General features: G+C 57.3%; 1 protein-coding gene across 1 annotated transcript in view; it reads right to left on the bottom strand.

The window, feature by feature from the left end:
* Window positions 1-25,039, bottom strand: part of LOC143696050 (uncharacterized) — a 78,189-nt gene extending 53,150 nt beyond the window's left edge. Inside the window, exons 1-2 of the mRNA XM_077191256.1 lie at window positions 25,031-25,039; window positions 23,767-24,328 (exon numbers count right to left, since the gene is read on the bottom strand). Of these exons, the coding sequence (XP_077047371.1) occupies window positions 23,767-24,328; window positions 25,031-25,039 (571 nt within the window). The remainder of the gene's footprint in view (window positions 1-23,766; window positions 24,329-25,030) is intronic.
* Window positions 25,040-26,888: the final 1,849 nt, after the last annotated feature.

Genomic DNA, 26,888 nt, shown 5'->3' on the forward strand with positions numbered 1-26,888 from the left:
GAGGAGGCCCTCGGGAAACTTGTTCCCCCTCACGCACCAAAGCCCAGGCCAATCAATGATATCATTGCTGGTGCCTTTAGAAGAGGGCCCAGGCCCGTGCTGGGCTGTGAGCAGGGGTGCTTTTCACCACAGGCTGCTGCCCAAGCACTGCTGTTCCCATGTCCAGCTGGCACAACATGAGGGCATCCAGCAGCACTTCTCCTTGGCACTGCAGCCAGCAAAGCCTGGGCAAGGCAGTGCCTGGGGGAGCCAGGCAAGGGCTGGGACCTGGCTGTGATGATCAGGGCTGCCCCTCCCTTGCCAACACCCTCCAGGTGCACCAGCATTCTCTGGTAGAACTCCATCACCGTGTTGGAGCACAGGGTCACCTGGTGGAAGAGAAGAACAGTCAATTCTCCCTTAAAAAAGCTCCTTACCCACGTGTGATATCCTCCAGTTCCTGAGGGAGGATTTGGCCTTAATTCTTCTGCTGCTCCATGTGCAGAGCACAGTCTGAGAGTAACAAAAGCCTTCTGGCAATACCAGATTTGTTAAACACCCCTTGCTATCAGGGCACAGGTCAACTACATTAAAACATTAGACTACAGCTCTATGCACCACTGCATTCAAATTAAGGGGCCAATTTCTCATCTGACTACAATGACATCCGTGCAGAGGAAATCTGACTTGAACACAATGAGTTCAGCTGCACAGCAGGAACCAGCTCATCTTGCTGTTCATTCAAATCAGCCTGGCCATTTTCTTCTTGATCATCTTCATGCTCCTCCACAGCTCCTTCAAGTCTTTGCATGTCCTCTTGAAGCAAAGCCTTCTCTGCTCCATTTCCATCCTGCGCCTTCTGGCCTCTTCTTCAGCTCTCCGGGCCGCTGCTCTCTGCTTCATGGCCGCCCTTCTGGGCCTGAGGCAGAGGAAGAAAGGCAGGAAGAGCAGCTCAGCAGCAGCCCAGTAGGGCCCCTGCTGCACGGCTGCCCAGAGCAGGGGTCCCCAGGCAGGCTCGGGTGCCTCTGGGGTAGCCTGCTCCAGGCCCTCTTTGCCCAGCTCTGCATCCTCATCCCAACTGATCACCACGGGCCGTGGGAAGTGGAAGAGGAGCAGCACCAGCAGGGCAGGGACTGATTTGGACACCATGGTCTGCAGGAGGAGAGAGACAATTTGTGCTGCTTTGCACAAGAGTTGCAAACCCGTGTGTTATTAGGGAATGGCTGCTCCTGCTGTGCCAGAGCGCTCGAGCAGGGCTGAGAATCTGGTGTCAAAGTGCATTCATGTGCTCCATGTTGCATGGGGCACCCGTGTGCAGGAATAGAGAACACCTTCCCTCAGATGGGATCTGCTGTGGCAAGACCCCTCTGGTTTTCTCCTCCACGCAGCAGTTTGCATGCAGAATGTGGGCAGATGTAACTTGGAGGTCCTCCTGCTCACCCTTGGGTTCCCCTTGCAGAGCCTCAGCCCCTGCGTTCTGTCAGGGCCCCTGGGCAGGTGGGATATTCCCAGAGGAGAGGGGCCGGCTGTGTCCCCATTGCCCCTGTCCCTTATGTGCCTGTGCTCAGGAGGGCACAGAGAGGATGGGGACTCCTGCCTGCCCCGTGTCCTGTCTGCCTGCCGGGCCTGTCCCAGGGCAGCCGGGCTGTGATTGCTGTGCTGTGTCCCCCTGTCCCTGCTGTCCCTGCTGTCCCTGCTGTCATGGCCCACTGCAGGTTCCACAGCTACACAGCCATGGTGGCTCCTGAGCTCCGCAGGGACCCGAGTGACAGTCTGAGTGGTGGCACTCCTGGTTTTCTTGCATTTGGCATCGCGCAGAGCAGAGGCTGGATCACAGCACCAAAGGAGCAGCTGCTGCAGGGGAGGAAAGGAGCCTCTGCATGGCCAAGGGCTGCTGTGGTGCCCCTGTGTCAGGAATTCCCCACAGCTGACACCTGAGTCCAGCATGGACACTCACAGACACAGCGTTTGTTCAGGCATTGCCTTTATTGCATCTTGACAGGGACTGCAGCTGCCTGAGGGAAGTCACCCTCCCGAGACAGGAGGGCAGAGAGTGTAATTTAAATTAACCAATTGTGATTATAGGCATTCGTAGCGACAGTCTATATACTGTATATATGAATATTAAACAAGACACAAAATAATTATTGGACCATGGAGATTAAGCAACATTTGCTGGTTTAAACAGAAATAAAGTATACTTCAATTTTGCTTAACTGCAATAATTCTTGGTAATTTTGATGAATTATAAGTTCTATGTAATATAAGGAAAAGTGCCATTATGTAATTACTACATATTATTAAAATATTTATGATATCTTACAAGAGTATTAATCCACATTATAGTAATAAAAAATTTGGAAAATGTTTCTAAAGACAACTTTTTTTAAATAAGATATTTTAAATATTTCAAAACTATTTAAGAATTTGAATCAATCTCCAAACATTGGCCCGATGCCTTCAAATGGTGCTTTCCTCCGAGCAGATGCAAAGGCTCTGTATGGGAAAGGGTTAAAATAGATGCAGTTACTACAGATCCCGTGAGGCGAGAGAGGGCAGAGGGGCAGGGTGTGTCAGGAGCCCGGAGCCTGTGCCCCGGCGCAGGGCTGTGCTGGGCAGCAAGCGCAGCTCTGTGCGCCGGCTGCTCACAAAGATGTGCGGCTCGCCTTGGCCGGCCCAGAGAGCATCTCCAGCAGGAAGCTTTTCTTCACACAGCCACTGCCTGTGCTCCTCCAAAAGCCTGCCCTGCCTACCTTCAGCATCCTGTTTGTATCCCTATTCATTCCAATCAGCCTGGCCATTTGCTTTTCTATTTCTTTTGTGGCCCGGCGCATTTGCTCCATGTCTTTGAATCTCTTCCTAAGGAGCCGCCTTCTCCGCTCGCTTTCCACCTTCCTCCTTCTGGCCTTTTCCTCAGCTCTCTGGGCCGCTGCTCTCTGCCTCGTGGCTGCCCTTCTGCGCCTGAGCCACCAGCCCAAAAGCAGGAGCAGCGGCTGAGCAATTTGCCAGAGCTGGTGCAGGTAGCGCAAGGCAGCCAGGAGCCAGGGTCCCCAGCCAGGCTCAGCTGGCTCTGGGGGGGCCGCTTTCATCTCCTCTGCACGGGGCTGCCCATCCCCGTGAAATCTGTGCACCACGGAAAGTGGGAACAGGAAGAGGAGCAGCACAAGCCCAGCCAGGACTGCTCTGTGCGCCATGGTCTGCAGGAGGAGAGAGACAAGGCTTTCACTGGGGCTGCCAAGGGAGCTTGTGGGGGCTGAAGTGAGGCCCGGAGGCGCAGGGCTGTGAGGGCAGAAGCAGAGGGCCCCGGGCAGCTGGCAGGCAGCAGGGCCTGTGCCAGTGGGCCAGCAGCAGCAGCCCCGTGCCCCGGCCAAGGCGCCGGCCCCAGGGGCTGGCCCTGGGTGCAGGGGGACAATGCAGGCCCGGGTGCGGCGCTTGTGGCCCGGCCCTGGCCCGGCCCAGCCCTGCCACGTGCGCACTCACCGCTTGCCCAGGCTGTGCTGGGCCAGCGTTACCTGCGGGGGCCTTTTCCAGCTGCCCCCATTGTGACACGCTGCCCCTGGTGTCACAGGGGCCAGAGGCATCACAGCCGGGCCAGCCCTGCCCTTGGTGCCCAGCCCAGCTCAGGGGCTCCCAGTGGGCCCAGCAATGAAAGCCCCGGCAGGCAGCAAGTGCAGCCCCTCTGGGAGGGGATGGGCCCCAGGGGCTCCCTTCACAAAGCAGGCAGAAGTCCCCTCTGATAAGTTTCCAAATGGAAAAGGTTATAATCCATAATGTTGAGTAGGATACATATTATCAACTATGAAAACACCTGAGGTGCTTTTCCTAATGGGACTCGTTCTTCTGTGAGTGGGGTTGGGTGATGGTTGCTGTTTTTCTTGCTTGACTATTCCCTGATCCAGTCCATCCAAGACTTCTGTGAAACCTTCCCATTATCAGACAGCAGAAATAAAGAACTGCATTGAAACCACTTCTAGTCCCCTTCAGATCAAGAAGGTGCAGAGGGGTGGTTCTGGCAGAGAGTTTGAGCTGCTCTGGACAGAGTCGCACTGCTGTGTTAGCAGGGACTGGCTGCTTGTGTTTTCCTTTGGATGAACAGAATCTTCCTTGTGTCCCCAGTGAGCACATGGAGCTCACACCAGCAGTGCCTCTTGCCTGTTCCCTGCCCAGCCAGACCTTCCAGCCCAGCTGCAATGCCCAGCGTGGCCTTTGAGCACAAAGGGATTGCAGAGCCAAAAGCATCTGTGTAGCCACCATGGTGTTCAGCGGCTGCTGCTCGGGGAAGGGCACTGAGAGGAGGCCACTGCTGCTCTTGTCAGAGCGCTGCTGTGCAGGGATGTCCCTCGCCCTGCTCAGTCCCACATCTGCCCATCTTTTGGCCTGCTCTGAGCTCAGGTGGATGCCATCTGCTCCCAGCAGACCCAGCTGCTCCACGGTAGATGCACAGGCATGGAATCCAAAACCTTGAGTATCCCCTGAGTAGCCAGGCATTCAGCTGTTCAGTTTGTCACGGCCCACATCAGGGGTTAGAACAAGATGGTTTTTCAGATTCCTTGTGACCCAAACCATTCCAGGCTTCTAGGATTTCTCCATGACTGACTTTGGTCCCCTCAAAAGACCTCCTCTCTCCTCTCTTCCCTCCACCTGTGGAGAACGCATTCTGATGCTGCTGCTGCTGTTGGGACAGGTTGGTGGATACTCTTCCTGCCATCCCATGGGAGTAAGCATGACTCCTCTCTGAAGTCTTTGTCCCTGAATCAGTGCCTTCAAAGAACAGTTATCTCCCCTCCTTCCTTTTCCATTCAGCACTTGAGCACACACAGCATTTCTCATCGTTTTCCACAGAACAGTACAGGTGCCAGTTCCCATCTTGTGGAGCCCTCTGCCATAAATCAGCCTGACAGGTTTATTCTCTACGTAATGGGAAATGATGACAAATGCAGCTGCATAATCACGTTAGTAACTCACCATAATGACTGCCTCTGGGGGGATTTATGGGTTTTGTCACATGTGAGCCTTCAGAACTTTAGAGGTTACATTTTTCACACTTTTTTGTCGGAATCTCAGTTTATCAGACTTTACTGCAGCATTAATCACTTGCAGTACAAGCCTGGACTTCACAAATGTATCACATCAGCGTGAAAAAGGCAGAGAAAACAAGAACTGTTGTGAATTAATGAGCCGGGTAACACATGTCTCACAACAGCGATGAAACAACCTGTGTTCTTCTTCAAGCCGCAACAGAAAGTCCCAAAGTCTGGTTAATTATTTTTTTTTTCACAAAACACAAGCAGCAGCAAAGAACTGAAACAACACAGCCAGGCTTGAAACCTGAAAGATCTGCAAGGCTGAGTCTATCCTAGCTAATGGGGAAATGATGTGTGAATCTGTCCTAGATGTTCAAATGAAGAAGATTGATTCCCAGTTATAATATGGCTTCTAAGCAAAACACTGGGATTATATAGGAGAAATGAACGTGTCATGAAACAACCAAGAAATCAGAGAGACAGTTCCAAGCTCTACTGTGAAGGTCTGGGAAATGTTCAGAGTCACCATCTGTGTAGTTTGGTGCAGGATAAGCTGGAACAAAAGGCCATCATTACCCAAATTGATTTCCTTTGGGCTGGTCTGTTGGTTTTTTTGTTGGTTTTTTCTTATTTTTTGTGGGGTTTTTTTGGTTTTTTTTTGTTTATTGTTTGTCAGATAATGTTTTCTAATACTCCAAGAAATATGTTGAAAAGGTCAGCATGATCCATCAGACACAAGCAGCAGGGCTGGGGTAGATGCAACATGTTCCTTGCACTGGAGGGTAGACAGAGGCAAGATCTGGTTTGGGGTCAATCCCACCTGGATCAGGGAGGTGGCTGAAACCTGGGCTGGCCAAAGCCTTAGAATCACAAAATATCCTGGGCTGGAAAGGACCCCCAAGCATCACCAAGTCCAACTCCTGGCCCTGCAGAGGACACCTCCCCAAGAATCCCACGCTGTGCCTTGGCATGTGCTGCTGGGCAGGAGCACACAGCTGGCCGTGGCTTTGGGTGCATGGGTAAGATGAGATGGTGAGGAGCATCCCTGCTCCCTGAGCTCCTGGAGAGCTGCAGACACTGATCACTGGTAAGGACAGCACCAGGGCCATGGCCTGGGGCTGGTGATCTGGTGTCTCCTTCCTGCTGCTGCTTTCTGCTACAGATAACAGCCTGGTGCCAAGGTCTTGTTGCTGAGGTGATAAACGGCTGGGGAGATTCCCTCCCTGCTCTTGTCTGCACGAGTTCTTATGCTCAGCACCAGGAAGGATTGGGCCAGAATGGAGGCATTTGGGGTCTCAGGGCTGAGGCTGAGACAGACAGCCAGGCAGAGCAGCTCCTCCTGGCTGATGCAAACATTAGCCCTGTGCTGGCCAGGCCAGTGATCCATAGCTATGGGTCCACAGTGATGGTGGTGCTGGGTACTCACTGGGAGAAGAGGAGGTGTAAAATGAAGCTTCTGTAGCTGCTTGGGATCCTGGAAGCTGCTCAGACCCCACTTGACCACAGTGGTTGTTTGGCCAGCTGAAGTGATGGAATTTATTGGGCTGTGCAAGGACAGTTTTCTGTGCAAACATGAAGGACTTTCAGGGGGGATGAAAAACGGCCTCATAGTGGAAACAGCTGGGCTGAACACTCTTTATTCCAGCTATGAATCTTTGCTCTTAAGAGCAACAGATTCCACCTTTCATTAAACCAGAACTTGTTGTTGTTGTTGTTGTTGTTGTTGTTGTTGTTGTTGTTGTTGTTGTTGTTATTTTGAGGAATAAAAATGACCTTTCTTGTTTATTTTATTAGCATTTTAAATCATCTGGTCATCCACTGCATGCATGAAACATGAGATGTTCCCAAATTGTAGCTCACTTCAGACAGGGAGTGCTGATAGTTGGCAGATCTGTACAGGTGTCCTCATCCTGGGTGCATTGGATGTTATCCCATCCAAGCAGGCAGTTTAACAAAAGCAGCTATTTCACTGAGCTTAATTAACAACAGAAATAAAAACTATATCTTTATAGCAAAGTTACTTTGACATCTACCATCACTCAGCAAGAGGTTTATTGTTACGGACACATAATATTGGCTTTTTGCAGAGATTAAAATGGATTTTCTATCTGTGGTGTTAAAGTAACTTTGTTATTGTCTTGGTTTGAAAAGCCAGGTGTCTGCTAAGGAAGGCAGGAGCCTCCCCTGGAATGGAAAATGTAAACCCCTCCCTCTGAATTGTTATAATTTTGAAATTAAGGAGCTTTCAGGCAAAGATATGGGAATAGGAATAACAGTTCTTTTTTAGGAAAAAATAAAAATATAAATGCAGTAGTACAAACAAAAAAACCCCCACTGACAGAGTCAGAACAGGGCATGACACCCTGTGGGTCAGCGTGCTGGCAGCAGTCCCATTCAGTGGTGGCTGCAGCCCTCCTGCAGTGCCAGGTGTGGCTCTGTTGGAGCAGGGATCCTGGAGAAGGGTGGAGTTTTCCTCTGAAGGTCCAGGGCTGCTGTAGATGGGCCTGGGAATCTTCCTTCCTCTGGGAATCCAGTTGGAAAAGGCTGATCCTCTGGGAATCCCGTGGAGAAGAAAGACAGCTGCTCCTCTGGGAATCCAGGAGGAAAAGGCTGCCTACAGTGTTCCAAATCTCAGATTCTGTCCAGGTAGGAATGCTTGGCTCCTCCCCCTGGGCGGAGCATCTCCCAATGGGATGATGTCATTTAATCAGCCATGCAGTGACACTCAGTGGCCCATTACCAGAAGATTAATAATTAATAATTAATGGCCTACTAATGGAACACACCTCCCCAGAGGGAGGATTGGTTGTGGAAGAGAGAAACTGCCCAATGAACAGAAGATAACTGCCCCACCACTGACAGATGGCAAACAGAACACACACTTATCTTGCAGTCCAGGACCTGTCCCCACTGGCTGCCCCCATTCTCCAGAGTTCATGGTGTCCAGGGAGGCTGCAGCTGCCGGTGCCGGGAACAAACGAGACGGGTCTGGGTTTCAGAAAGCTCCAGAATCCATTTCTGACCCCCGAAAGACAGGGCAAAGGCAGGGCCATGGGGTTTTTATAGGGCATCCCAGGGCTGGAGTTTGGGTTTGGGTCAGGGGAGGAGTTCTTAGCAACACAAGAAGGGTGAGATCAAATTCCTGCCTCTTAGCAACAGGGGCACTCCACACAGAATGTGTCCCCAAATCCTTAATTTCCCCTTAAACACCTCTGAAATGGTGGGACTTGAGACATCTTTGGTCACTTTCATTCTCTAATAACACTGATGCTGTTAGTTCCAGAGTGCCCAGGATCCACCTGGCAAGTCAGCTCTGGCAGGAAGAAGGCGGCTGCCAGGGGGCTGCTTGTGGCCTCTGACAGCCCCATTGCTCAGGGCTTGCCAGCGCCCCAGCCCCTCAGGCCCTGCCCCAGCGCGGCCAAGCTGCCCGGCAGCAGCGCCGCAGCCCCACAGCAGCTCCAGAGCAGCCCCAGGCAGAGGCACCTGGGAGCCCTCAGCAAGGCAGCCAGCAGCAGACGGGCAGGAGGGCACGGATGGCGCTTCCTGCCTGGCACAGGGCTTGTGGCCATCTCCAGGCAGCGCTCTGGCAGGGATCCCCGCAGCTCCGGCCCCTGCCCAGCCGCTCTGTGGGCAGCACAAAGGCTTCAGCTGAACCACCAAAGGCCAAGGGCCTTCTGGCCATTTCCCCTTGCCCACTGCACGCCTGGGCCAGCTGGCTGAGCACAAGCACCCTTTATCCCCTCTGCCCCTAGGTCCTGCGCACCCTGGGCAGCACAAGAAAGATCCTGGCAGTCTGTGTATTAGAACACAGTCTATATTTACATGGTAAAGGGAAAAAAAAAAAAAAAAGAAAAGAACATTCTTAAAGTAAAAGAAAATTCCTCCTGACTCAGGTGGCCCCAGCAAAAAGAGCTTCTGGGATCAGCTCTCCACAGAGCTGCGGCAGGGCAGGCAGCCGAGCAGCGACAGACCAGGCCGTGTCTTCCATGCCCTGCGCAGGTGATTTAGGAGCCACTGGAAGCTGGAGATGGGAGCCCGCTCTCCTGACTTGAGGATGCAGAGGGTTTGAATTGCCAGGCTTCCGACGGCGAGGCTGATGTCATTTGTTTTGTCTTCAAGGGCTGCAAGAGAGAGCAACAGAGCCACGTCAGAGCCGGATGTGGGGGGAGCCGAGGAGAGCCCCCAGCAAGGGCCATGCCAGCCGGCTCTTGCCATGGCCAGGAGGGAGCAGGGAGCAAGGCGATCAGGCCGAAGCTGCGGGCCAGCAATGGCCCCCGTGGCCCTGAAAGCTCAGTGTGCTCTGGCCACGGGAGCAGAGCCCTCCGCAGCCGGGGCAGGGCTTGCAGCTCCCCCCCGGCAGCCCCCGCTGCCAGCCCGCTGCCCTCACTCACCAGCGCAGATCAGCTGCAGCTCTCGCTGCTGCCCCCTCAGGCGCCGCCCGGCCATGCCTGTGAACACAGAGCCTGTCACGGCGGCAGCGGCACAGCTCCCTGCCAGCGGCGCTGCCGGCGCTGTGGCCACACGGGCTGCTGGCCCGGCAGGGCTCAGCCCGGCCCTTGGCGCACGCTGCCGCCCCAGGGCACGGCTGACAGAGGGCGGCAGCAGCAATGCCCAGGCCGGGCGGGGCTCCACGGCGCCGGGCCCGGCTGGCGCTGCCGGGGCAGCAGGCGGGGCCGGGGCCGAGCTGCGGCGGGCCGGGCCGGGGAGGGAGCGCGGGCTCGTGGCTCACCCATGAAGCTGATGGCCGCCTCTCGCAGGGGCTCCTGTGGGCTCTGCAGGTAGCGCAGGGCCCGGCGCAGGTGCTCGGCCGCTCGGCTCCTGTCCTCTGCCAGCTGCAGAGAGCGGCGGGAGGGAAGGCTTGGCGCGGGCTCAGCCCCTGGGCCGGGCGCTGCCTGCGCCCAGCCCCGGCCTCCCCTGGCCGCACAGGCCTGAGGCGCGGCCAGCAGCCGCCGGCCAAGGGCTCCCGAGGGGAGGGGGCAGCGGGCCGGCTGCTGCCCGGGGAGCCGCGGTGCCGCCCCGCAGCCCCGCCGGGCCGGGGCTCCACGGGCACCCGGCTCGGGCCCTCGGGAGCCTGGAGAGGAGCCCGCGCGGCCTCTGGCTGCCGCAGCGGGCAGGGGCACAGCTGCCCGGCCCGCACACTGAGCGCCGCCCTCAGGGGCCTTCTCCAGCCTGAGGCTGGGCCTTGCAGGCCCTCCTTACCAGGCACTCGTTGAACTTGCACAGTTGCTGCTCCTTCACCAGCTTCTTGAGATCCCTCCTCTTCATCAACTTGACCGCACAAAGCAGCGCTTCCCGAGAAGCCTGGAGAGCAGCAGGGACGCGGAGATGGCCCCACAGCCCAGGGCACGGCACCCGCGTCCCCGTGCCATGGCCTGCAGGAGGCTGCGATCCAGCAGGCGCAGGGCAGGAGGCAGCCGAGCCCCCTGCCAGGGGAACAGCAGCAGCCCACGAGTCCTCACCTCTGCCACACGCTGATTCTCATCATGGCAATGGAAGAACAGTGCAAGCAGGCTCTGTTGCACAGGGCTTTCCAAAGGTTTTTCTCTCTCTTCCAAATACTCCATCATGTCTCGGAAGAGTTTGATGGAGAGCAGCTGTACCTGGCTATTATCCTGTAGGAAAAAAAAAAGAAAAACTAACTCAGCATTGGCTCCTGCAGGCCCCCCTGGGCACAGGGCTGGAAATGCACAGGGCACACAGTTTCCAGGCAGCAGCCAGCGGCTGTGGCTGGGGGCACAGAGCCTTACGTGGTCAAAGAGTGGCAGGAGCGCCTCAGCCAGCTGCAGGGCAATGGGGGTTGACATCAGAATATGTGATTTGTGCAGGAATAGAAAGCTGAGTGTGATGAGGGTCATGCCAGCGATCTCTGCATCATTGTCGCACAGTAGGTCCATGAGGCATTGGGTCAGGCTCCACATTCTTTGGGCCTGTGCGGAACACAAGTCTGTGAAAGGCCATCCTGCTGCCGCAGGGCCCAGAGGCCAAAGGCCTGTCCCGAAGCACGCGGGCAGCTGAAGCGGGAGGCAGGAGAGCTGGGAGCAGCTGCCCCAGCGCCCCAAGCCCAGGCCAGGCCAAGTGACTGCGTTCCCAGCGCAGCTTCAGCCACTGCCCCCTTCTCACCATTGAGGGATCATCAATGAGCTCCAGCAGGGCCCTGAGCGCCAGGCGACGCCTCTCCCTGCACTCGCTCTGCAGGTACCTTGAAGAGACCTTCACAACACTGGCACCACATTCACTGGCATCCAGGCACTGGAGGAGCTGAAAGGCACAGGCCAGTGACGGGGGAGCCGGCCGGCAGGAGCCTGGAGCCGCACAGGGCTGGGCCCAGGCAGCAGCAGCAGCAGCAGCAGCAGCAGCAGCAGCAGCAGCACAGGGCGCGGGCAGCGTCCCAGGCGGCTGCGGCTCCCAGAGGGCAGAGAGCTGGGAGGCAGCTCAGCCAGGCAGCGCTGCACACCCGGCTCACCTCCACAAGGAACGCCAGGGCGGGCAGATCCCAGTGTGGCTCCTGTGTGCTGAGCAGCCCGAGGAGGTGGAGTGCAATACTGGAACCCAACCCAAGACAAGCATGGCGCATCTCCCTAGGAGGGCAAAAAAGGGACCAGGAACCTGAGCAAATCTCTCCAAGGGCAGGCTCGCAGAGCCTGCTGGTCTTTCACCACCGTCCTGCAAGGGGACCTGGGCCCTTTAGGAGGTGTCTCCTCCTGTGCTCTCTCCCTTCCCAGTCTTTTCCAGTCTGCTTGGGCCGACCCTTGGTGACAAGGCCCTGTATCCCAGGGCCACGGGGACTGTGTGGGACAGCCCGGGCACAGGGCACAAATGCCGGGAGCAATGGGGAGAAGGGGAGTCTCACCTGGCCAGCAGACCCACGGCATAGTGGCGGGTGTCAGCACAGAGCAGCGTGTCCCAGCCACGCTTGTGTTCCACTGACACCACCACCTCCTTGTACTGCTTTCGGCAGAGCAGGGACTTCAGGCTCTGCACTGCAAACCTGTGTGCACAGCAAAGGCCAGGTCACCCTGGCAGCACTGGCTCCTTGGCAGGCCACGTGGCAGGGACAGGAGGACTGGCATGGAGCACCTGTTGGGGCTGGTGGCAAGGCCGTGCTCTTGCAGGCATTGCTTCCAGAAGGCATCGACCTCCTCTGGCATCTCTTCTGTGCTGAAGAACACTTGGAAGAGCAGATGCACAAATAGCTGGGGGAAATATGACGTCACTACACGTGGCACATGGGGCTTCTGGAGCATCTTCCACATGACCACAGTTGCGTGCAAGGGACAAAGGCCCTCGAGACAGTGCTCAGTGCCCAGGTGTCCCTGGGGCAGGGCCCGAGCAGGGCAGGGAGAGGCCCGCAGAGACCTTGGCAGGGGGAGCACGGGGCCTGGTGGGCCTGAGGCAGCCCCTGGGCCAGGTTTCAGGCCAGCGCCTGAGGCAGGGAGAAGCAGTGGGGGAAGGAGGATGGAGAGCTGCTGGAGAGGCGGCCTTGGGGCCAGCAAAGGCCACTTGCAGAAACTCACAGCCAGGCCAAAGACACCTGTTTTGTCCCCATCGGAGGTGCACGTGCTGTGCTCTGGCCAGCTGCCCAGCACATCCAGGAGGATCAGCAGCACTGGCTCCGCAGTCCTGGACGAGCACATGATGGTCTTCCACATGGAGATGGCAGCTCTGCGGGGTTAGAGCTCTGTCTCAGGGGGGTCTCAGACACAGCACCGTGGCCTGGGCATCCCTAGGGGCCCGGGCTGAGCGCCAGCTCTGCCTCTGCCCACTGGCCCTGGCCAGCAGCAGCCAGGCAGCCCAGCCCTGTGGGGACAGGCCCCTGAGGGGCGGCAAGGGAGCATGGCAGCAGGCTCGGGGGCTGACGTGCCAGGGCTGGGAAAGGCAGCAGCCAGAGGGCCCTGGAACTCTCTGTTGCTCAGACACCTGGGCCAGGCGGTACAGGGTGATGGGCTGGGGAGGCCTGAGCCCTCTGGGCAGGTGGGCCCCATACCTGTCACAGGACGGGGCCGCACGCAGGAGCGTCACCACTGCCTCACCCGGGTGTGCTCTGGTGAGATTCAGCAGGGCCTTGTCCAGCCTGTGCTGGGCAGAATCATTGGCCAGGAGCCATCGGTGAATGGACCTCACCATGGCGGGCACCTGGAGAAGGCACGGGGAGACTTGGAAAGCTGCCAGAGGGAGCCATGTCCCCAGGGTCCCCAGAGAAGTGCTTCCCTTGCCAGCACACTGCCATGGCCTCAAAGGCTCCCAGGGACCAGCAGGCGTGGCTGGGGAAGCCACGGGACTCATGGGGGAATTGAAGCCTGGCCCCAGGCTGCTCACTTGTTCTGGCCTGGCAACAGCCTTCTCCAGGAGCAAATCCAGCAGGGCGGCACTGGTCTCATGACTGAGGAGCTCTGAGTGAGCTCTGAGCCCAGTGCCCATGGTGCTGGTCTCTTCCTGCCCAAAGCTCCGCATAAAGTCGCAGACGAGCTGTAGGAGAAGGGCAAGAGGCCGGGGATGTTGCATGGAGTGCTGCACACACGGTGCTGGGCTGAGCAGGGACAGCAGGCCCAGCCCAGGTGGGGGTGGCTGCAGGTACCTGCGCTGTTCTGCGGAAGCGGCCACGGCTGGATCCCTGCTCTTGTGTGCGCTCCAGGGCTGCATCTGGCAAAGAGCGAGCGCAGCCAGAGCTGAGGGGCTGCGGGAGAGGCCGGAGAACAGAGCCCAGCCCTGCGCTGCCCAGGCAGGGAGAGCCCCGGGATGCCCCAGGGGATGGAGCACGGCCACTGCGGGGTGTCTGCCCGGCCCCTCTTCCTTCCTGTCCATGGGCATTTCCCCAGGGGATAGCATGGCATGGCATGGCATGGCATGGCATGGCATGGCATGGCATGGCGCCAATTTGCACAGGCTCCAGCCCTGCAGCCCAGCTCTGCCACTCACCCTCCTGCGCTGGATGGAACGGAACCACCTCTTCTGTCTCCTGTGCTGGGGCAGCTCCAGGGCCTTCTTCTTCTTCCTCCTCCTCCTCCTCCACCCAGGCCAGCTTGGGCACTCTCGGGGCTCTCTGCTCCATGGCTGTGCCCGGAGCTACTTGCAGGAGAGATGCCTTGGGAAAGCTCCGGGGCACCAAGGCCCACGCTCTGCCCTTGAGGGCAGCTGCAGAATAGAAGCCTCAGGAAGGCCACGGGTCAGCGAGTCCCGTGCTCTGGCCTCGAGCTCAGCTGCAGGAACAGCGCCGCGGAGAAGCTCCGGGTCAGACGGGAGCGAGTGCGCTGTGCGGGGGCTCCTCACGGCACCGCTCTGTCCCGTTGTGCCCCGTTGCGTGTTGCCAGCAGCCGGGCAAGCTTCTATTTCCCACGTGTCACAAAGGGGCCTTGGACACCGGCTTCCGTTCCATGGCACGGTGACCGTGCTGCAGCGTGCCACCCAGGGCCCTTGCACACACTGCCTTCTGCCCCGGGGCCGCCCCCGGCCCAGCCAAAGTGGCCCAGCTTGGAAGGAATCCCTGGCCCCAGGTGTCTGAGACAGCCCGCACAGGATCTTTAGGAAGGGCTCAGAGCATCAGCAAACGCTGCCCGGCTCTGCGGGCTCAGTCCTATCCCCATATCTTTCCCCGAGAGCATTTGAATTTCTAAATGAGAATCATTTGAAGGGAGGGGATTGACATTTTCCATTTCAGAGAAGGCTTCTGCCTTCCTTAGCAGACACCTCTCTTTTCAAACCAAGACAATTGTTTATCATCTTGCAGATCCGCACTTGCTGTGCAGCCCCGTTTTACACCCAGCGCCTGGAGAACCATTGCCAGCAACTGGGAAAATCCTAGCTGCTCCATCCTCCCAGAGATGAGGTCTCCAAATTTGCCCCGAAAGTGGCTCCAGCTTTCAGAGGCCAAAAAGAGCAAGTCCCAGTGACCTGATGATAGTTTTAGCCCAGAAAGTCCTGCAGCTGATGACACACTTGACAATCAGCAGGGGACACAGCTAGGCCAAAGGCCAGAGCTCTGCCGGGAGCCTTTCTCCTCAAATACCCTTCAAACAAACCTCCATGCAAGTCAGTTGGGAAAGTTTCTTCAAATGATCCATTTCTGGCACCACAGAACTGCACAGGGTTCTGTGAAAGATTCTAAAGCAGCTGCTCTGGAGTCCAAGAGCCAGCACTAAGAGTCCTTGACACCTATTTGTAGCTAAATCGCACTTTGGGTGATTTGAAGGAGTTTGGAAGGAGCTAGAGAGCAGACCTCTGAGTTTTTCAGATGATGCCATTGCTTTTCTTCTCTTCTCCATAGACAGGAAGGGTGAGTTTGGCTCACATCTGCACCGCATGGCTCACAGGGCCACAAGACTTGTAGTTACAAGAGCTTTGAAGGATTTCTTGGTCAAGAAGACACGGCCAACAAGGATATTTATGTTTTGGAGCCAATCCTTCAAGATTTCGTCTTACGGACTCATGCTCTCGGGGTCTCTGGCTGGTCAGAGTGAGCCCGAGATAAGTTCCAAAGTCTCTTTTCCCAGCCCGGCGCTCAAAGAAGGAGTCAGAGCTCTTCATTTCTGGCTCTCAAGGTTGTTTCTTGTATCTTATCTATAAAATTCTTTTTCCTGTCCTGCCAAGGTCCGCTCAGCAAGACAGTCTAAGGCACTCTGCCTGCCCCAGGGTGGTGTTACCTTTTTATCCTAAAAAGTACCTGTACGATATTTACAATTACTTTCCAATACCTATCACATATGTTAGACAGTGAGCTTCTACTCTAAACCAATCTAAAACTGCCACCATCACAGCAGAAGATGGAGGCCAAGAAGAAGGAGAAGGGCTGGGTACACCCAGATTCCTCCATCTTGCCCCCTGAACCCCCCATTCTAGAAACCCCAAAAATCTATTTTTCACTAAATTCACTGTCATTCTACTGAAACTGTCATGGCTTGCAATTCTTCATATAAGCTTGTTCTTTCCAAGGGCTAAATCAAAGGCACAGGGGTCTTGGGCTCTGTGCCAGGGTCTCTGAGCGCCCTGGGCAGGGGCTCGAGTCCTCCAGGGCAGCCAGAGGAATTTCCTGGGTTCTGACAAGTAGCCCTGTTGTAGTCCCTGCGTACAAGAGTTTCCTTGATCCCTTTGATGCCAGAGAGCACCAAGAACTTGAACCTTGCTGGAGTCCAGCCCTGCCTGCCTATCATGGAGAAGAGGGAAAAGATGAAAATCCTGGGCGGTGGTTGAGCCAAATTGACATTTTTCCATTTCTGAGTTCCTCCCAGCTTTTGCAGCAGGGCAACAACCCCATCACTGCAAAGCACTTCCTTTTGCAAGGCACACACTGACCTTGGTGGAAGCTCAGGGCTCTTGAAGGGGCTGCTGCAGTTGGCAACAGGAGCTGTTGTTGAATTTTTCACGTTGCTTAACCCCCCCTGCCAAATGCCATCCAGCGGTTGAGGACGGAGAAAAAAGATTACCCTGGAGGAAGGGAGGCCAAGAGCTTGAAAAAGGAGGAAAGAAACGCTCCGATGATGACAATGACCAAAAAAGCCAATTTATTTTTGACAGCAAATGAACACCGGCCGCCCTCCAGCCCTCCCAGCCTGGCAGGCCGAGCGGTGCCGTTCCCATGGCATGAGGTGCTGGCAGCCTGCGGAGAGAAACCAGAGAGCCATGGTCAGTGGCAGCAAGCTCCTGTCCCCCTGTCCCGCCATGGCCTGTGCCCGGGCCAGGCTGCTGGCTCTGCTCAGAGCCCAAACCTCCCAACCCATTCTCTGTTTTTAGAGAAGGGCAGCGGGGCAGGCCACGTTCCACCTCCTCTGCTTAATCCCGGCACAGCAACCTCCTCAGCAGCTGCAAGAGCGGGATGCCCGTGTGCCCGCTGCCGCCTGCCCGGAGCCCTTCTGCCAGCCGAGCTGTGGAGCCGGGTGCCCACCTCTGGAGAGCTGCTGCCAGGAGAGGAGCCGATCCCAAACCAGGTCCTCGTCCTTCTGGAAGGGGCTGTCCCTGCAGACCGTGGCCCCTGGGGCAGCGCTGGCACTGGACGCGCTCCACGGACGCTGCAGGCGCTTCCCCGTCCGGTCCGGGCACCAGGTGTAATCCTCCTGGGAAAAACAAAGAACAATTGCATGAAAGTCAATTCAAAACAAGACCTGGAAACAAGAAAAAGCACAAAGCCTGTCACCGTTTCATGGGCCTGAGGAGGGTCTGACCACTCCATGTGAGAATTAAACCTGTCCACGGGTGGGAAAAATCCCCACCTCTCCCGCCCATAAACGCACCCCTTCCTCAAGGGCGTGCAGAGCAGACCAGCTGGGGCACGGCTTCAGAACCCGTCCCCCTCTGCCGCCCCCATCCACATGGATGGATGCTTTTGTCAGGCTGGCTGCCCCCGCCTCAGCCCGTGCCAGGCTGGCTGGCAGAAGCTGTCAGCAAGGCCAGGAGCCGGCTCCCCTTCCACAACATCCATCCCCTGTCCTGCCAAAAAGCAGCTCGGTGGCTGGAGGGAAAATTAATATTCCCCAGCGCCGCCGAGCGGGGAACCTCCGGCGCGTGGCCAGGCCGAGCCCTGCCGTGCCTGGGAGCACCAGCATCCCCCCGCCCCTGCGCCGGCTGGGGACTCATCTTGATTCCATCAGGGCGCAGAGCGTGTCCTCCAGGCAGGGGCCGCAGCCAAAGCCAATCGGCTCTGCCCCGCCAGTGGCCAGCTCCAGGATGGTGTTCCCAGCTCCACGTCATGCTCCAGAAGAACACGCCAGGTGTGCCTCGGCTTGCGGGGACATCACGATGCCATTGAGCTGCAGGGGGATGTTTCCCCTGTCCCAGTCCGTGGCACCTTCACCGCACTGCCACCACTTCTCCAATGGGACGGGCAGCACGGAGCCGCTCCCTCCACAGCTCGCGGGGACCAGCGGAAGCAGCATCTCCTCGGCTGCGCTCTCTCCTCCGCGCCGCGGCCGCAGGGAAACGCTCCGGGGTTTTCTTCCAGCGCCACGAGACGCGTGCCGCTGCTGCTTGCTGGGCTCCTGGATCCTCCTGTGCACAGGGAGGCATCTCTGCTGTCTCCTGGGCCAGGCAGGGCTCCTGCAGCCAAGAATGCTCAAAAAGGTCCTCCAGTGCTGGCCTGTCTGTGGGCTCCATGCATAAACACCACCTGATGAGGGGCTGGCACTCTGCGGAGAGAAACCAGAAACCGCCACTCAGCGGGACAAGGCTCCTGTCCGTGCTCTCCCACATTCCACAGCGCCCAGGCCACACCAGGAGTGCTCAGAGCTGCAGCCAAAAGCTTCCTATCGATCCTCTCTTGCAGAGGACACCAGCACAGAGGCACAGGTGCCACCTCCTCCAGGTAAGCCCAGGAGATGCACCTCCTCACCAGCTGCAAGAGCAGGATGCTTATGTGCCAGCCGCCCCTCCCAACCCCGTTTTTCCCCTCGTGCCTTGAAGGCTCATCCCCACCTTGAGACACCCGGGTTAGGAAGAAGAGCTGGCCCCAGACAATGTCCTCGTTGCTGTGGAAAGGAAGGTGCCCTCAGAGCAGCTCATAGAGCAGGATGCCCAGGGACCAGATGGTGGCTGGCTGGCCATGGTAGCAGCCAAAGAGGATCCACTCCGGTGGGCTGTACTCCAGCGTTCCTATGGGACACGGGCGCAGCTCATCAGGCCCATGCTGCTCCCTCCCTCCCAGCCAGCTCCCGTTCCACAACAGCCAGGCCCTGCCCTGCCAAAAAGCAACTTGGCTGCAGCTGGCTGAAGAAGGATTCCCCCTCCTTCCTTCCCTCCTTCCTTCCCTCCCTCTTCCCCCTCTGCCAGCCAAGGCTGCCCAGCTGGGCCCCGGCTTTGGGCTCACCTGACATCCAGGTGTAGAACATGTCCTGGAGGATCGTGCCGCAGCCAAAGTCGATGAGCTTCACCTCGCCCGTGGCCAGGTTGACGAGGACGTTCTCGGCCTTGATGTGGGGGTGCAGGATGCCGCGGCTGCTGCAGTGCCCCATGGCCTCCAGCACCTGGCGGAACAGCCCCCGCGCCACGGGCTCCGTCAGGAACCGCCGCTCGTGCAGGAAGTACCAGAGGTGCTGACAGCGCTGCGGACGCTCCATGAGCAGCGCGAAGCCCTCGGGCACCTCGAACCAGTCCAGGAGCTGCACGACGCCGCGGAAGCCAGGCTGCGACACCATCCACAGCAGCGCCAGCTCCAGGGGCACAAGGGCGCCCTTGCGCTGCGAGGGGACCGCGATGCCGTCAGCGGAGCCGATGCTGTGCCGTGCCTTGGAGAGCCCCTGCCCGGCCCCGCCACGGCTCGCCATGGCCCGGCCTGGGGCGCTGCGCGGCCCCCGCTCACTCCACGCTCGCTGCCCTCGCAGCGTTCCGGCTGCCGCCCTGCCGGGCCTCGCCTCAGCCCCGCCCGGCACGCCCCGCCGGCTCCTCCCGCTGGCCCCGCTCACTCCCCAGCCGCGCCCACTCCGAGATGTGCTCCCGAGACACTCGCTTGATGGCTGCCTGCGAGCCAAGGCCAGAGGCGGGCTGAGCTCGTCGCCCGCCGTCCGCCGCCACCCTCTGAGCCGGCCCCGTCTCTTCCCGGGGCGCCGTCGGTGAGGCGGGGACCGGAGTAAACGCTGCCGCAGCCGCCGCTGCCCAGCAGCGGGCCCTGCCGCTAGAGCTGCTCCAGGGGAGGCCTCTCCGCCCGTGCGGGCGGCACCGCGCTGCCGCTCTTCTGCCCGGGGCACCCGCCCGCCCGGCGCGCTGCTGCTTGCCGAGCCGCCCCGGGCTGCGGCAGCTCGGGGCCGGCGGCCGAGCTGGCGAGCGGCGGAGCTCGGAGCGGGGCAGCTGCCGGCCACGCTGTCGGCCACGGGGCGGGAGCCGGGCGGCAGCGGGGCGGCTGCGGGCGGAACCGCAGCAGGGGCTTCGTTCGGGGCCGGGGCCTCGGCCGGGTTGGGCCAGAGCCCGCGCCAGGCGCAGCCAAAAGCCCGTGCTGCTCCGCCAGCACCAGAGCGAGCGGCTCTTCCAGCGGCGCCACAGCCAGGACGGAGAGAGCCCGGCCGAGGCGGAACCACGGCGGGCCGGGCGGGGGCGGGCACGGGGCGGCCCCGCCGAGGGGCGCCTTGCAGGACGCAGCATCAGCCGGGCTGGGAGAGGCGGAACACGGACGGCACGGGACAGAACGGGAGTAGCGTGAGTGTGAGAGGGAGAAGGGGATGTCGAGCGAGTGAAAAGTCGAGCGGAAAACCGATCGAGAGAAGCGCTGCTGCTGCTGCTGCTGCTGCGGAGCCGCCGGAGATCGCGGCCGTTCCTCCGTTGCCCCCATGAACCCAACGGAGGAGCCTCCACGCGCCCCAAGGAACGAAAGAGAGAAACAAACAAATCACACCCCAAAGTCATTCCTATTAGAGAAGTAACCAAAGAAAACAACGTAGCAATAACGAAGACTGTTGGCTTCTGGCTTCTTTCTTCTTTGCATGAGCCCAAGCATTTCATGGGGAACAATTGCCTCTTGTGACAATTTTGCCAGAGTGGACAGGAGCAGAGCATTTACTTTTCAAGTAGAAAAGGGAAATCGTGTCAGTAATGTCATCTCTTTTCATCCTCTGTTGACACAGTTGCAGGCTGCCAAAAGACATGGTCTGCAGGGTGGAACTTGGGGCCAAGTTTCTTTTTCTGCCAGAGGATGAGGAGGGGAAGTATCCCAGAATCATGGAGTCGTGGCATGGTTTGGCTTGGAAGGGATCTGGAAAATCCCATGGCTGCAACCCCCCTGCTGTGGCTGGGGACCCCTTGCACTGGCCCGGCTTGTCTAGAGCTCCATGCAGCCTGGCTTGAACACTGTCAGGGACGGGACATGCCCACCTTCTCTGGGCAACCTGTTCCAGGAGAGCCTTTTTTCTGAATCCCTTACCTAAACCTAATCTCTCTCCATTTGGATCCATGCTCCCTTGTCCTGTCCTTGCCTGCCCTCGTACAAAGTCCCTGTCCAGCTTTCTTGTGTGTTGCCCTCAGGTACTGGAAGGCCGCAGCTGGATCAAGGCTGGGTCTCTTTCCCAGGCTGAAGAAGCCGAGCTGTGTCAGCCTTTCCTTGCAGGAGAGGAGCTGCAGCCCTGGCACCATCTGGGTGTCCCTGCTGGGCCCCTGCTGCAGCGTGTCCACGTCCTTGCCGTCCGTGCCGGGGAGCCCGGCAGAGGCGGAGGCAGCGCTGCAGGTGCAGGGTCAGCGGCGGGGAGGAGACCCGGCCCTGGCAGCGGCTCCGGGAGCAGCGATCGGCGCTGGGCCGCCCGCACTGCAGAGAGCCGGGGCCCTTGTGCCTGCCCTTGTGCCCAGGGCGCCTTTCCCCGCCGCCCGCCCGCCCGCCCGCTCGGGGGAAATGCCCCCTGTGCCGCCCCTCAGGGCCGCCCCTCGCCGCTGCCCCGGGCGCTCCCGGCGCCGCCTGGAGGGGCCCAGGCCTCGGCCTCACCCTGCTCAGCCCGAGGCCTGGAAAAGCAGATTCAAACACCCACCCAGAAAGTGCCCCAGGATGCCAAGGTCAATCTTTTGTCACCAGCACGGCTTTGCTATCAGAGTCTGGACGGGAGTAGAAAATCACCAGGGGAAAAGAGCATGAACAAGTTCTGCCGTGGCACTACCTCAAGCTGTGGGGTACCAGTTGTTGGTTTCACTGGCTCTGGATTGAAGGCACTTGAGACAGTAATTCATGTTCAGACTCAAGTGTTTATTATTTCTTATCGGTAAAACAGCCTCATTACTGGGAGTTCAGCAGCTTTTCATTAGAAGGCACAAAATGGCCAACAATCTCTTGTTCCAAGGTCTTTTAAGACTAAACTATCCAATTAGGAACTGACACCTAGATTATTTTCCCTTTTAACCTAATAACTGATCCCAAAGAGCCTGCAATGTGGAATTTCAGCCCAATTACAAAAAGCCACCCAAACTCATGAAGAAGAAGGAAGAAGCATGAAGAAGAAACCCAGGACAAAACACTGTGCCCTCCATTTTGCTTCCATCCACAACATACTAAAAATCCCACAACCTAAATTTCACAGAGTCAGAATGGACCAAAGCCCAAAAACTGGAGGTGATAAAAATGGACTAAAACCACAACCAAGGAATCTGCATCGCCCTGAAATACCTTTCCCCTTACATCAGCCTGGTGCATATTCATAGAGCCTCATGCATATCCATCAACTACTTTACATATTCCAGGAATGATTTTACATGGCCCCTCCCTGGGTCTGCCTTTTCAGAGCATGTGTGTTTCTTGGCTGTGGTTTTGGCTCCTTCTCTTTATCACCTCCAGGTTTTGGGCCTTGGTGCACTCTGCCTTCAGACAGGGAGTGCTGATAGTTGGCAGATCTGTACAGGTGTCCTCATCCCGTGTGCATTGGATGTTATCCCATCCAAGCAGGCAGTTTAACACAAGCAGCCATTTCACAAGCTTAATTAAAAACAGAAATAAAAACTTATAACAAAGTTACTTTCAGAAACAGTCCCAGCCCGTATTTGATCCCAGTCTGTGGTCCTGATCCATATGGTCCCAGTCCCTGGGATCCCAGTCCATACAGTCCCAGTCCATATTTGATCCCACTCCAGGCTATCCTGGTCTGGAGGGTTCTGATCCACAGGATCCCCATCCATGTGATCCCAGTCCATATTTGATCCCAGCCCATATTTGATCCCAGTCTGGGGGGTCCTGCACACACTCCCTGGGTCTGGAATTCCAGTTCCCAGCCAGGAAAAAATGTTCCTGCCCTTGAACTTCCTTCCTATCCCCTCAACAAAATGCAATAAAATTATAAACAAAGAAGTAATAATTGAAATTAAATAAATTATAATAAAAATAAAATATAAAAATCTCAACTCTTCTTTACAATACGCCAACAATGATTCAACTCAAACCAACAATAACTATTACTATAATATTACCAATGTATATAAATAAACAAATTATATATCAAGAAATACCTTTTGAAAATTTTAACTCTATGACTAATGTACTTTAGATAAAAAATATCTAAAGAAACTACCAAGCGATCTAACACACCTTAGTAAAACAATTCATATTACAAATATACTAAACACAAAACCAAACACCACTACAATTTCTCAGACATTTCAACCAAACAATTAAACTTTAATAACATCCTTAAGTACTCCAAAACAATTAAAATTATTTTTAAAAGGTTTATTGGGGGTGCGTGGTTTTATTTGGATATTGGTTTTTTAATTGTTAGAGGCTAGATGATTTAAAAAATGGGATTTTTATAGGAATTGAATCAGCTGAGAAGGTGGCACTCTGCAAACAGAACTGACAGAAAATGAACAGGACAGAAATCAGTAACTCTGAAAGTTTTATTTGCTATCAAATACAACCCACACACCCAGGCCCACACAATCCCCATCCCATTGCTCCAAATTGGGATCCCACTTCTCCCAGTCCCCTTCTAACCCCATCTCACCCTGGTGGCTGTGGAATGGAGAGTTTAGCATGGGATTGAGGTTTTTTGAGGAGGGAACAAGGAATTTGAGGTAGGATTGAGCCTTTTTGGGTTAAAATTCAGTTATTTTCAGTGGTTTTGAGGTGACAGATTCATCCCTCTTGGCTTTTGGAGTGGAAACACATGGAAAAGAGAAAAAAATTCAGGCCAAACCAAAGGAGAAGCAGCCAGGTGTGTCCCCAACATGGATCACAGGGAATGTGAGTGACCAGGGCTGTGCCCAAAGTGCCTCCTCCAGTGGGGGATGGAGCTGCAGCAGCGCACGAAGCTCTTCCCGCACTCGGGGCACTCGCAGGGCTTCCCTTACCGGTGCCTCCGTTGGTGTTGGGTCAAGTGAGAGCTCCTGGAGAAGCTCTTCCCACACTGGGGACACTCGTAGGGCCTCTCCCCTGTGTGGATGCGCCGATGGGTGACGAGGGTGGAGTTGCGCTGGAATCCCTTCCCACAGTCTGGGCAGCGGAAGGGCCTCTCCTCTGTGTGAATCCGATAGTGCCGGAGGAGAGCGGAGCTGGTCTGAAACCTCTTCCTGCATTTATCACACTCGTAGGGCCTCTCCCCAGTGTGGATGCGCCGGTGCTTGACAAGGTCAGAGTTGCGCTTGAATCCCTTCCCACAGTCGGGGCATTGGAAGGGCCTCTCCTCTGTGTGACTCTGATAGTGCAGGAGAAGATCAGAGCTGGTCTGAAACCTCTTCCCACACTTGGAGCACTCATAGGGCCTCTCCCCAGTGTGGGTCCTCTGGTGCCTGATCAGGTTGGAGCTCCAGCTGAAGCTCTTCCCACACTCCCCACACTCGTAGGGCCGTTCCCCAGTGTGGATCCTCTGGTGCCTGATCAGCTCCGAGTTCCACCTGAAGCTCTTCCCACACTCCACGCATATGTGGGGCTTCTCCCCATCATGGAGCTGCTCATGGAGCACCAGCTCCGAGCTCTGCCTCCATCTCCGGCCGCCTTCCCGGCCCAGGCTGGCTCTTTCCCCCTCACATCCCCGCCATCTGCGTTTGCAGCCCCTCCTCGTGCAGCATCTCCGGGCCTTTTCCTCCCCGTTGGCTTCCTGCGCCGTGGAGCCGCTCAAAACGGCCTCTGCCACCAGGTTCTGCCGCGGGCATTTGTCCTCCCTGCTCTCCATGCTCAGCTCCTGCTCTGGGCGAGGAAGGACAAGGACAGCATGGGATTTGCCTCCGTGCCACAGGCAAGGGCAACGAGATCCCCCCAGGTCGTCTCTGGGGACGCACTGCCCCCTCTTGGCTCTCCCCATTTCGGGATGCCGGGGCTCTTTGGGCTCCCGGGCTCCCTTCTCCCCTCATTCTCTGCTCTGGGCTGCAGCGGCTCCAAGGAGTCCCCCCTGCCCCTCTCCAGGCTCTTGAGGCTCCCGCCAATGGCGGCGCTCCCCCCTCTCTGGCCTCCACACTTTGGCCTCCTGGGGGACACAGGGCTCTGCTCCTCCAGGCTGCCTCTGCCCGCAGCCGCCACCGCCACCCCCCGATGTCCCCCTGAGGGGCCTTTTCCGCTCAGCCTTGGACTTCTTCATTCTCCAAACATCCCCCAAAAACCCAACCCAGGGACCCCCCGGGATATTCCGGCGGGGCTCTCCCTCCCTGCTCACCTGCGCCATGGGGGGGGGGCGATGATCCCACAGGTGGGGGCTGCGAATTCAGGCAGGGCTCGAGACCGCGTGGTTCCCTCAGCTCAACCTCGATCCACCCCTCTCCCTCCTCTTCCATGCCCGCTCCTCCTCCTCGCTAACCCCACCTCCTTCTCCTTCTCCCCTCCTCCTCTTCCGTAGCCCCATCTCCCCCTTCCTAACCCCGCCTCCTCCTCCCCCTCCATCCCTGCCCTCCTCCTCCTGCTCAGCCTTGATCCACCTTCGTCCCTCCTCTTCCTCTCGCTCCTCCTGTCTTATCTCCACCTCCTTCTTCTCCTCCATCCTTCCTCCCTCTCCTCCTCCCCCTCACCCTGCCTCCTTCACTGCTTTCTCCTCCTGCTCCTCCTCTTCCATCCCCCCTCACCCTCCTCTCTGTTATCTCCACCTCCTTCTCTTCTTCCATCCCGCCCCTTCCATCCCTTCTCCTTCTCCTCCTCCTCCCTAACCCCTCCTCCTTCTCCTCCTTCCATCGCTGCTCTCTCTCTGCCTTCATCCCACCCCCTGCTCCTCCCCCCTTACCCCGCCTCCTCCTCCCCCTCCATCCCTGCCCTTCCCTCCCTCCTCCTCCTCCCCCAGCAGCAGCCACACCCTCGGTGCCCCGTTCCCGCAGCCCTCGCAGCCCGCGGCAGCAGCGGCCATGGAGCCGGGCCAGGGCGGCATGGGCAGCGCGGGGCTCTCGGCTGCTCCCAGCCGCTGCGGGCGGGGGGAACCCGGCCCGGGCCAAAGGAGAGGCAAACTGGGCAAACTGGGGGCACATCACAAAGCTAAGGATGCAGCAGAAAATGGAGCTGAAAGAGTTTCTTTAATATTAACTCCAAACGAGGAAAAACTGGAAATTCCAAAGTTTAGGGAAGCCGAGAAAAAAGAATTAAACAAGATAGGAAATGAACAAGATAAATCAGGGAAATAGAAACTTCTACATGGAAGACAATTACTTAATAAAATGTGCTTACTAGGAAAAGATTAGAAGACGTGCATCAGAAACCCCACTGGCGTACTCAAGCTTTGTGTGATCATTTTTTAAGGAATTTTGGGTGCACTGGGATTTTTGGTGTAGCAAAGCAAGTCACTGAAAGATGCTTAATTTGCCAAAGGATAAATAAAAAGGTGATGAGAAAAACAGCATTAGGAGGTCATGAGTTAGCTCGTCGACCATTTCAAAATATCCAAGCAGAAGTTTGGATTTGTTAGGTTCTGGATTTATTTGGAAAAAAACCCATTTAATCTAGAAGAAAGAGAATATGCCATATGTTAGACAGGAGATTTTAGGAGAATAAAAATCTTTGAAGTATCAGAAACACCCGAGGAAAAAACCAAGAAAATAAAAAGGGGAAATGAAAGGGAGGGGAACAAGAGGAAAAGTCAGAAAGAGAGTGGGATCCTCTGCAGCTCTTGCCCCCTCCGTTGGCGGCCGAGGCGCCTGTCCCGGGTCCCGGCTCGCTGCCCGCCTCAGCTCCGCCTGCCCCGGTTTCCATCCCAGGTGCGGGCTCACTGCCCAGGGCAGCTCCACCTGCCCCGGCGCTGGCGGTGAATTTGTGTGCCCTGGCCCCACTGCCCGGCCCGCGGCCGCTCTGCCGGCCATGCTGGGCAAGATGGGGTTGCTCTGTCCTGCCGCGTGGGCCGAGGTCACCGCGCCGACCGCACCGAGGGCGGGTCCCAGCCATCCCATCCCCGGCTGCCCTGCCCGTGCCAGCTGCGCTGGGCAGCGCCGCTGCTGCTGCCGGGGTCTCCCACCTGCCTTTTCTCTGCCGGGAGCTGCCGGATCAGCCGCCAGAAGCCATGTGGGGGCTGCCCACGCTCCGGCTCGGCCTCCACGGGA

The sequence above is a fragment of the Agelaius phoeniceus genome, chromosome 28, assembly GCF_051311805.1.
Source record: "Agelaius phoeniceus isolate bAgePho1 chromosome 28, bAgePho1.hap1, whole genome shotgun sequence".
Classification (NCBI taxonomy): Eukaryota; Metazoa; Chordata; class Aves; order Passeriformes; family Icteridae; genus Agelaius; species Agelaius phoeniceus.